Consider the following 12,015-nt stretch of genomic DNA (forward strand, 5'->3'; position numbering starts at 1 on the left):
CAACAGTGCACACAGGATTCCTAATTCTTCTGATCCATGACACTGGCCCATAAACCCCTCTAAGGCTGCTTGCCCTACAGGCCATGAATAGAGTTAAAAGGTAAAAGAGAAAGGGGGCAAAAAAAAAAAAAAGAATATTGTTAAATAAAAGGAAAAAAAGGATTTGTTGAAAATGTTTATTATAGGCAAGACAACCTTAGGAACTCACAGAAACAAGAGAATGTGGCTAAAGCCAAATCAATGGTGTGTTAAAATGTGTGATAACTGCTCTCACTTTTCACAATTCTAGAGAATTTCTTCAATTTCTTTGATCAAAACTCTCCTTCTCTGTCAGTGAAAGTAGTAAATCATGCATTGTTGAGTCCTTCAAGAGACAGCCTATTCCACCTATGCTGCACATGCACATAGCCTTATTCAACTCTCTTCAGACTTTTAGTTTGAAACAATTGAAGGGAAGGTTATCTATACAGGAAATTACCTCTTGCTTTCTCAAATCTATGCCCAAATGCACATGAGCATACATCTGCTGCCAGGAAAAGCCTGGGAAATGGACACATACTCAGGTCTGTTTATCTGGCTTGTTGTTCCAGCAGCCCCATGCTCCTTGTCTTCAGTGTAGGATGCCTCGCTTCCACATCCCATAGTGAGCAGAGAACAGGATGGTGTTTCTCATGAAAATCATTAATTCCTCCTTGGAGCTTTTCTTAAACAAAGATGTTGGAAACCTGAATATACCATAGTGCTGACTCATGTTGGAAGTCAGATTTTTAGATACAAGGAGTGAGCAAGAAAAGATCTTGCGCTTTTTTGACCCAGACTGTGTGAGACAGGAATGGAAATCTTGGAAAATAATGATGCTTGGGCATACCAAGCAGATGGAGAACCTCTAAGGAACATTAAGCTTGAAGATACCCTAGGACTGGAATTCCTCTTCAGAGCACACACCCATGGACCTCAGCGCTTTATCATTCCAAGAGCTTTAACAGAAACCACCTTCTCCAAATCTAACATTAAATCCCTGCTTTCTTAATTACAGCTAGAGCAACAGACTCATACTGTCCTCTGTCAGAGACAGAAGTCATAGCCTTCCATCTCCATATCCAAACCAAGAGTGCATTCCCTACTGTCCAAGTTTTCCACTTCATTTCCTCAACATTTAAGCTCATGTCAACCTGATTTTTCACCATGTATCTGTTCCTTTATCTCTTCTATAGTTGCCCTTCAATTGGCCCATCTCTTTTAAACCTCACATTTCTGAGCCCCATGAGCCATTCATTAATATATTTTTATTGTGTCAACTAAATAAATTATTTGCAGTATAAAAACTTACACACTGAAAAAAATAGTTTAAAACCCACAGTTATGAGACTACTTGTCACAAATATTATATGAATATGGCTGGATAATTTTTCATGATCCTGAACTTGATGCAATCACTTTATTTCTGAAATGTTCAACCTTGAAAGTTATTGCAAATACATTATATTCCATTTCATCAAGCAGCTTCTTATCTGAATCATATGTGGGAGTTTCTTCATGTGGATGCTCATCACATACTACAGGGCTAACAGCCAATAAACAGTTGCATGTTGAAGTAAGTATCCCATGGATATGACTTCATAACACAACAGCAAACTTTCGTTTAGATGTGTCTGGCATCACGTTTAGAGGCTGCCCGGGGAGGTGGTGGAGTGACCGTCCCTGGAGGAGTTTAAGGAAAGACTGGACATGGCACTCGTTGCCATGGTCTATTCCATGGCAGTGTTTGGTCATAGGGTGGACTCAATGATCTCAGAGGTCTTTTCCAACCTACTGGATTCTGTGTTTCTGTGTGATTCCTCCTTATACCAAATAAAAGAATGATCAAAAAAAAATGATCTATTTGAGATTTTCTACAATGTGATAAGGAACAATTAAAAATTCCCTTTTTTTTTTTCCTTTTTCTTTTTTTTTTTTCCTTGACAAAAAGAAAGTATTTTTTTCAGACCCTCTAAAATAAATTCTTGGGAAAGAACTGTTCATTGTATATACCACTGACAGGGATCTTGTCCGCCCACGCCCTTGCCCTGACTACATGTCTCAGGGCACAGCTGCTCAACGCATAGTTGAACATTTCTGCCCTTTTTGTCTGGTCCTGTCCTCTCACCAAAGCCAATGTACCATCAATTCAAAACACAGACAGTCCAAGCCAAGCCTGGAGTGCCTCTAACAGCACTGCTAGATGTTTCATTGTGCCTTCTCCTATCTCAGCAGTTCTTTGGGATTACACATCTCCTGCAGTGAATAAAAACAGTTTTTCCACCTCAAAAGATGACAAAAGATTCTAGACACTGATAAGGTAGATGGACAAGAAGTCATTTCTGCTCTGTGTAAGGCAGCAGCAGTTTTAGCAGTGTCACAAATGAGATGGAAGCAAACACTGTGCTGCAGGAGTTAAAACTGAAAATGAGGAAGGTGTAAAAAAATACCATTCTAAAGGAAAGAAGAACAGAAAAAAATGTAGCAAACCAAAAAATAAAAAGGATAAAAAAGAAGGAGAAAAGAGCAAAGCAAAGTAGGTGGAATGTAGGAATAGAGACACAAACTAACATGAAGTATAATAAAATAAAAAAAGCTTAAATGTTTCATCTATTTCCAGTCTACCATATTTTTTTCTTAGCTCTTCTCTCTTCTATCCCAGCCTTATTTTTCTGTGTGATTGGCCCATCTGTTTTTGAAATGTTCTCCTGAGGGCAACTCTTCATCAGCTGTGGTTCTCCTAAGGACACTTTGCCACGCAAGGGATGCCTCAGCAGCTGCGACATTGCCAGCTGAGATCTTCCTGCAAAGTAAGAATGGCACCACAGACTGCTGAGAGCCAGGGCAGGGATTGCTTTGCCCCTAACCAAATCATCCTGCACTCCAGTCAGAACTCAGCACAGGAACACAGAGAGCACAGTGCATGCTGAGCACTGAGCAGAACAAAAGACTGATTCTGCTCTTGTTCTATAATTGAGTAAATTAGGAACACTCCAGTCACATCAGCAATGTTGCAGTAACTTAGTGAGAATATACCTGGACCTTTTGGCACCAAAACCTGGTCATCAGCCATGGTCATAAGCCTCACCCCAGAAAGGGATCACTGAAGTCAGTGACAACCTTCCTATGTGCAAAGATCTGCACATGTGAGTTCTGTTGAAGAAGCAAAGCCAAAGGGCAGGTGTAAAAAATAGGAATTCCTGTTGAACTGGAAACCCCTCTTGGAAATTTTTATGTAATCATAGCAATGTTAGAGACGGCAAAGTCCCATACTCAGACAAAAGAGCCACTGCTGGTGCAAGCAGAGCAGGTTTCACATCCAAACAGCAAGAGCTGAGAATTTCTGCAATATATAGATGATGCATTGCTAAAGAGCAAACTTCAAGGTTGAACAAAGCACCATTGTTCTGCTAAGGATTTTCCAGTGCAAACCTGATTACGCCAGGAGGCAGAGAACAGAAGTGCTTTGGAGAAGGGTGTTACAGGAATGTTAAAATATAAGTAGTCATCAGTTAGTCTATTTTACCTACGCTAATAGTGCTACCTAAAAATAAGCCATTAGGAGAAAGTGCACAATCATGTACTCAAGCACTTACAGGTTAATACAACCTGTGTACATGAAATGTGTTTTTTTCTAAAATCAATTTCCAACCTCAAAACACACCCTGGAAGTATGGTAATAACTTTGTGCCCTTCTAGTACCCAAGGTCCTCATTAACACATGTAGAAAAAATAGAAAGCTTTTACATATTTTGGCACCATCAGTTCTGAAGAACTTGGGAGGGAAATGCCATCCTGCCTGGCTTCTTTTTCAGTAAGAGAACAGCCTGAATTCCAGCTATGCTCCTGTCCCACAGTCTTTGGGAACCTGCAACACATGCAGCCTCTCTGGGAACAGCAACACCATGCTGCTTTAAGATAGAAAAGCAACTGATTTGCAGAATCTTTCCTACACAAGACACTATTTATGTCACGTTGCAGGTTCCCAAAGAGTCTTCCAGTAAACTCTGTATTCAATGTCTGTGCAAAGCCATATCATACAGCTATCTTTCAGACTCAAACCAAAGCATTTATCGGGGCCTAAAGCAGAACCTTTCCCCCACTCAAAAGCTGGACACTTCGGACACAATGTGCAACTGTAGTTAACCATGTTTTGCTGCAGTGCAGAATCCCAGTATCATTGAGAAATGCTCCCACGTCAAGACACAATACAATCCAATTTTTCAATCGAGTGGAGTACAAAACTGGTCATTTTTTCCTATCTATCTTCTTTCTTATATCTTGAGACCTGCAAATCTTTGCTGCCTCCTTATTTTTTCCCACTAGGAATATTTTCTAAATGATTAACATTCCTATTCAGTTTCATCTCTTTTATCATCAGATTTCACCAACCTAGCTCCACAAAGAGATCTTCAGGTCAGACAGCTTCTGTCAAAACTGCTTGCAGAATTCATGTTTAGAGTTCCTATGTTAACATAATTTTGAACCACCAGATACATACTACAGCCATTTTAGCCATGTTAGTTTTTTCCTCTTTTCTTTTTACAGAATGCAGCTGTGTGACAGGGCCAAGTTTCCTTTGAATCACAGACTTTCCTCATTACTTCAGTCATTTCCAGTCTCACTGTTCACTTTTTGAAATCATCTATAGAACTTGGCAGATGGAGCTTCATCTGGATGAATTTAAAAAGTTCTTCATTACTGTTCCAAAACTCAAGTTACCTCACAGCAACAAAGGCTCAAATCAAACTGGCCTCCCACATGCTACAATATCAGCATATACGAACTTTCTTGAGACATATTTCACTTTATCAGGCGCTAAATAGCCATTTTAAGGTAACTATATGGACTCTTCATTCTACAGCAAATGGAGAAAAAAAATGGAGGTATTACTTTTTCCACCTAAAGACAAATCACCCTCCAGAGGAGTCACGCTCTTCATGCTGACTGCAGTTGAAACCTAGGTGACTAACACATACCAAGCATATATATTTTGCACAACTGATATGAAATAAAATTAATCTCATCCCTAATGATCACTGTTGTTATGATCTCTAGCCACATTTCTGCATGTGTTCTAGAGCATTGGGTATGACAAAAATCAAAGTTTTTCTTTATATGCTCTCTCAAGGAATTAAATCCTAATTCCACCAGAAGTCACTGCACTTCAGGAAGAACCAAACATCTTCCTTACTCTAGCAAAAGGTTCACACAGCCCAGAGAAACAGCACTCTCACAAGGTTGCCTTCTGCAACACTTTACAATATGAAAAGGGAAAACAGTCAGCAGATAAACTGTTGAACAAACTGTGCTATTTATTCTACAAATATATACAGAAAACATTATATACCCTATATATATATTTATGTATTTTTTTACTTATATATATGCACACATTAAGTGTTGATTAGTACTAGAGGTATTTCTCTAGGGGAACAGAAACAGCTATTTGCACACAAGGCAGGAGATAATGCACACAGTCCTGGACCAGGCTCTGTGAAAGTTACTCGTTGCCATTCCCTGGATATCTCACACAAACTGATCTCACAGTGAGAGCTGATGACATGAACCTCTGGTGAAAAGATGGTGCAAAGAAGCTGGGCATGACATGAACCTGAAAGTAGGAGGCAGAGAAGGATACCCTGTTACACTTCCAAGCAGTAGCTTTGCACCTGTGACTGCAGCATGAGCTCTACCAGTACAGCTGTAACAATTTCAGCACAAAATCCGTACAGAGACTTGGTCATAGGATGACAGTAACAGACACCAGCTTTGGGCATGCAGTTTGTCTGTCTTCCCTGCTGAGCATCAGCCAAGTTCTGTTTCTCCTGTTGTGGGCAACTCAGTCTAAGAGCCATACGATGTGTGTCCTGGGCATGTGCAGGATGTATGTCATCCATACATCCAGCCCAACAGACTCCCAGGCTTGAACCATCTCTATTACTTCATCAGTACATAATAGAGTTCGGATGCTCCTTTGAATTCTCCTTTGCAAATGAAGTAAAATGAAAACAATTAAAGCCCGCACAAAGCCAGAGGCTAGGGCATTCTCATTTCCTCTGGCTAAACAGAAAATGAGTAGATTAATTTTCAGAATACTTGTGCATGAGCACAGATGCCAGAAATCTCTATTTCCCCTTAGCAAGACTTCTTTTCATGTTTTTTAATTTATTTACAAATCAAATATTCTTCAAGTGGGTATGTTTTACAGGATTCTCAAGAGTATCGTGAATGACAAACCAAAGGGCTAGAACTCCTTAAGTGATTATATAATCCGAGAGTTGCAAACCACTGGGATTTTACTGTATAACCCTGATGAGGATAAAAAGCAGCCCTGCATTATTAATGCTAGCTCTTTTTTTTTTTTTTTTTAACTCAAGCAAAGGCACTTACTCTGAAAGCTGTTCACTGAGAAGATGTTGGGATGATAGAATCCAGCCTTGCAAATACATTTGTAGGCTCCAAGCACAAATCCAAGGCCTTTAATTGGCATGCACTGTGAGAAAGGAAAAAAAAAAAAGTCATGCAGATAATCATACAACTGGATACTCAGAAGTACATTCAAGCATAAAAACATTACAAGATGCTCTGCGCAGACTTCTAAGAACAAATAGGCACTCCTTCCAGACTGACAGTACTTTCTCAGCAGCTTTTCCCATAGTCATATGTCACTCCAGGTTTTTTGCCTTGTTGTTCATCTCCAACAAAGAGCAAAGACAGCTATAATCAAGCCTGTCCCGCTGATAAACTGACCAAGTGACAAATTTGACTCTTGCACATTTGATCTAGACAGGACATCAGACAGTTGTGGTTTTTCCTGAGGGGTTTCCAGCACTTTTTCCCAGCCCAGCAGATGGGTTTCAGACAGCTGGAGCTCACACTACATGAGGAAGACCATGAACACCTGCAGCCAAGCCCCAACCTCCTGCTGGCAGCACATGCCAGTGCCCCTGCAGCCACAGCAAAGTGGAGATAGTCCAGCTAAGAGAAAGACAACAACTGGTTACAGAAAACGGCTGCAGACATAAATCTGACCTGGGTGAAAGAGAGAAAACCTACACCAAGAGGAGCCCCATACTTTTAAAATCTCTGGTAATTTTTCAAGGTAGCAATGTGTGAAACAAGTTTTGTTTAAACTCAGCTTCACGCTTGCTTAGTTTTGACATCAGGTCAGCCACAGCAAATTTATTACCATGACAGAACATCTACTGTCAGACCATTTCTGTACATCAAATAGACTTTGCCTAGTACAGAGGGAAGAAACAGTCCAGCAACATAAAGGTAGAAACACTTGTAAAATGATGATTCCCAGTACCGTTTATTTCACTTCATCAGATGAAAGTAGACTACTATACTAGCTGCCTTTCCCATGAGTACAGGTGTACCTATAGTGTAGGTGTACCATGAATGTGAACTAGACACTAGCAGCTCCTCAGTGACCAACTGAATGACTTAACTAAAACAGCCTCTGTCCTCTCACCTCCATATTTTTTACTTGTTTGTGACTGTCTGTGACTCTAGGATATGCTTCAATATCTAACTGCCTGTGACTGGGAGGAAGATGCAGAGGACAGAGTTCAGCAAAAAATACCTGAGTACAAAAAAATCAAATGTACACCAAGAGAGGACAGTCTGCACTGTAGACACTTGAGAAAAACTCAGGGAAAAAAAGTTAAGAGTCTCGTATTATCTCAAATTTCAGCTTTTTGACATAATTCTGCCTGATGTTAGGAGAGCCACTTTGCTTTTCTTTGCCTCAGTTCCCCAGATAGCATCATCTCTTCTTGCACTCTTTGCCAATCTGATGGCAGTGCAGGCAGTGCAGGCAGTGCAGGCCTGCAGGCACTATTGGAAAACAACTAGTAAGTATGAAACCGGTATGCAAGAACACTGAAAATTCATTCAGCCTTTGTACAGACATGAAAGGAAAAAAAAAAAAGGAAAGAGAAGGCCCAAACCTATTTTTTTTTTTCACACTTTATCTTCACCCTGCAGAAATGTGACTGTTGACAGGGTGGGGGACGGGAGAAATTGAAGTGGGATGAGTGTATGTGCAAGTCCAATGACAGCCAAACCTCTTTAACCAAGCACAAAAAGGTAGTTAAAGTAGTAAAAAGACTTTTTCAGAGAAAAATTCTCATCACCTTTCTGGCTTCTTGCTCTGTAAGATGAAGATACATGCTGCTGTAGAGACTGCATTTTTTTTTGAAGGAAAGGAAGAAGCAGCTCCTACTGTTTTGTGTGAACACTGCAGCACCCCTAGTACTGCATTCATAATCCTTTGCCACTGAACAAATCCATAGAGTCATAGAATTGTTCATATCAAATATGCTGAAGGCTCATGAATCTGTTCTGCATTAAAACAAATGCTTTACCAATGATCCTTTCACAAACATCCAATATTCACACCAAATAAACGCCTGTAACTTTTATTGTCACTGAGCAGTCTAGAACTTGAAAATGGACAAAATACTTCAAATGCTGTTATCTTTCATTGGTCTAGGACATTATCCTTGTTTCCAGATGTTGGCAGCTGTAATACAGCTTAAAAACCATCAGTCAAATTGTTTCTTGCAGTCCACATAATCCCAGGCAAAAGTGTAATAGAGATCAGAATATCATGTTGAAAGGTGGGATGCAGAGAAGGAGAGAAAGAAGCCTAGATCCCTTTAGATGCAATTTCAAACTCTGAAATTCCACTGTGCTCAACATTGCATGCAAACAGAACTATTTACAGCCTCAGTTTTTTAAAGAAATTGCAGCATCTAGGCAGGAAAAAACACTAAATACCATGAGGCCAAAAATGGGAAAAATACTTTCTCAGGAAAGAAAAAATTTCATTCTTTTTACAAAAGATTTAACGGATAATATTTTATTAAGCAATGGTGGTAAATATTATGGTGAAAAGGGTAATAAATAAACTGTTTTCTGCTATACAAAAGGAGTTTAGCAAACGCAGTCCAGATTTGTTTGTAATGTTTATTTACAGATAAAGGCTTTTCCTGTAGGTGAATCTGTAGGTGAATCTACACAATACATAGCAGGCACAAGTAAGCAGCTTTTGTCCTTGCCCTGACAAGTGGCACCTGTTTCCAGTGGCCCCAGTGGCAGACTATGAGCCCAAGCCCTGCAAAGCTGTACTAGCTCAGCCCACAGAACTGGCCATGGGCTTCAGACCCTCAGGAGCACAGGAACTCAGTGATGCAAAACACGCTGTGTAGACACAGCCAGTAAAATATTAATCTGCTGCTAAATTACCTAAGATTTGATCCATATAGAATTTAGCATTGAATAAAAGCAGATGTGTGAAAAATATCTGCTTCCACATAAGCAAAAAAGAGGCAAGCATAAAACTGACCTGGTTTCAAATTTCATTATAAATGTGAAAGCAAAGCTCTGAGAATAAACCCACCATATTCCGGAGTATTTTTGCCTCATCAGTAGTCATCAGCTTTTTTAAAACCATACTTTATTCAATTCATAAAAGCAGCTACCTTAGGTAGCTCCATTTAGGCTTGTATCACACCTCCTATGTGCCAGCAGCCAGTGTTGAGGCAAACAGTGAAAGATGCAGGTGGCTATTGAATGATCCTTCACCCATATGGCCTTCAGGACATCACACTCCTAAATGGAATTGGTATCGCTTTAACTTCCAGTCATTAGTTCTTATAGATGGCTTGGTTACAATTAAGATCAACTTTATCATCATGTTTGCTAAAGAGAGAGTAATAGATGTCTGTAGAATTCACACAGTGCATTTATTCCACTTGTCTCTTCCCTGGTATTATATTTTTAGCTTTACAGCAGTAGTATAATGTAATGACTCCCAAGCTTTATATAGTAAGCTTTAAATCATATGTTCAGCTCAAAAAAAAATTAGATATTCCATGAATATTTATCTTGAAATTATAAATTAATAGCTCTTGAACCAACACAAGATTCTAACACATTTAAACACAACATCTAAACCAGTTTTTTAAAAGTATGTATTGGTTTAATTTTATGCTGCGTGTTGTAAAGGACTAAGTTGGTAAAACCTAATGCAATAAAGATTATCTCTGTTGGAAAGAAAATAAACCCTTCAAATAACCTGTGCAATTGCTTTGGAAGTCTGAGCCAAAGCCCTTCATCAGATGTGATTAGCCAGAAACCAAGTGACAAAGTATTCAGCAGACACACAAAGCAGGTGAGACATCCAGAAGAGGAGAACAGGGCAAAAACAAACTAGTAGTTTAAGAGAAAGCATGTGGCATCGTGTCCCACATGTAATTTAGAGACTCAGAGATAAAGCACTAAACAAATCCATCTTTTGGCATTCTGGAGCAGAGGGGGTAAAACCAGTAATTTTAGAGTTTAGGAGAAAAAAAATAAAGAAAAAAAGAAAAAAGACTAAAAATGCAGCCAGCCTTGAGTTGGGTATTTCAAGTTTCTCTAAAGAGCAGCTTTCAAAATCTATATTTCCACATGCATACAGCAGTGAGAATGTCTCCCTTTTCTAAAGTCAACTCCTTGTTCAAAGGACATAGTAAGAGCAATGTCAGGATAGATAAAGCTTAACAAAGATATTACAAGTCAGCCCATGTTTCTTTGCTTTGGTTAGGGGCAGCACATAAGGGATTCCTAGAAAATGCAATGTGTAGAGTAATTTTGTGCCTGGCACACAATAGCAGCTGGAGCAGGTTGGTGGCCTGCAAGACCCCAGGAGGATTTTTCTGATCCTGCTTACCACTCAAGTCAAGCACACTCACTCATTAAAAAAAAACCCAAAACAAAAAAAACCACCACCACCAACAAAACAAAAAACAAACAAAATAAAAGGAAACAACAACAAAAAAGAAGATAAAAGCCAAAGTCTCCTTGCCTAAGTCAGTGACAGCTCTGTCATTGACAAGGCTTTACCCACTGCATTTTCTCACTTCATTTACCCTTCAAGACCAGAGTGTTGTGTTACACTGTGTTTGCAGCCCCACAAGCGAGCAGTGAGCACATCCATGCATCCATGAACCTTGTGCATCACCTGGGAGGCCCTGCTTGCCTCCAGACAGCTTAGGAGGCAGCCAGCTTGCCAACCACACTACTCATTAACCTTTCTTTTCAAATACAACATTTTGTTTCAAAGAGACAGGACAGGGTTGGACACTCCGTACTTTTACTGCAGGGTTGCTTAGGCCCCTGTAGCTCTTCTCCTCCTTTCTGAGTGCATTGGTGGAGTTAAATTATTTTTTATATTCAAATTAAAAATGTGTTTTCCAACAACAAGAGACTTAGAATAACATTGAGTTGTTTAAATCTGAGTCAGTCAAAGCACAGCAAGAGCTGATCTGATTCAGCTTAGAGCAAAGGTAGCTGTCAGGACAATATTTGTCTTTATAGCTTGATGCTTTGCTAAAAATTCTTCAGTGCTTTCAAATTTGATTTTTCATTATTTTGGTCTTGTTAAGCATGGGATGAGAGTAAGCAGTGATGGAAAGGAGCCTCAGCTCATTCACACAAATAATGATAAATGACACATGACTACTGACAAACCATAAGCAGAAAAGTTAATGTCATTCCCTGAATGTAAGGGACATTTAGGGTTTAACATCTAATTAACCTCTTTTGAAATGTGACTCAGTTTGGTGATCAGGCTGTATGTTTGAGGACACACAGGATTGATTCCCTTCTGGTTCTCATCTCCTTCACTTCAAAGATGATGATATTATCAGCCCATTGGTGAACAAAAACTACAAACACGCAAGTACTACTGAAAAAAAAATAATGGTGGAAGTGGAGTACTTTGCAAAGAAATGAAGAGAGGAGATCAGAAATATGTACAAATCATAGTACCTTCTTGGAAGATGGTGAAAGAGGAAAAAGTTTAATTGAGCAGTGTTTAAAAGCAGGTTACTTGGGGGCCATGGTGGGGATAAGGAGCAGAAAATTCATTGACAGCTGCTGTCATACACGTGGAGAACCTGTGGTCAGCTTACAAATTAAGCTTCCCACAAGATCCTTTAC

General features: G+C 39.5%; 1 protein-coding gene across 1 annotated transcript in view; it reads right to left on the reverse strand.

Moving 5' to 3' along the window:
• GPR158 (G protein-coupled receptor 158) overlaps positions 1-12,015 on the reverse strand; it is a 193,830-nt gene that overhangs the window by 102,589 nt on the left and 79,226 nt on the right. The window contains exon 3 of the mRNA XM_048294784.1: positions 6,412-6,514. Within this exon, the coding sequence (XP_048150741.1) occupies positions 6,412-6,514 (103 nt within the window). The remainder of the gene's footprint in view (positions 1-6,411; positions 6,515-12,015) is intronic.

Source organism: Corvus hawaiiensis, chromosome 1 (genome assembly GCF_020740725.1).
Source record: "Corvus hawaiiensis isolate bCorHaw1 chromosome 1, bCorHaw1.pri.cur, whole genome shotgun sequence".
Lineage (NCBI taxonomy): Eukaryota > Metazoa > Chordata > Aves > Passeriformes > Corvidae > Corvus > Corvus hawaiiensis.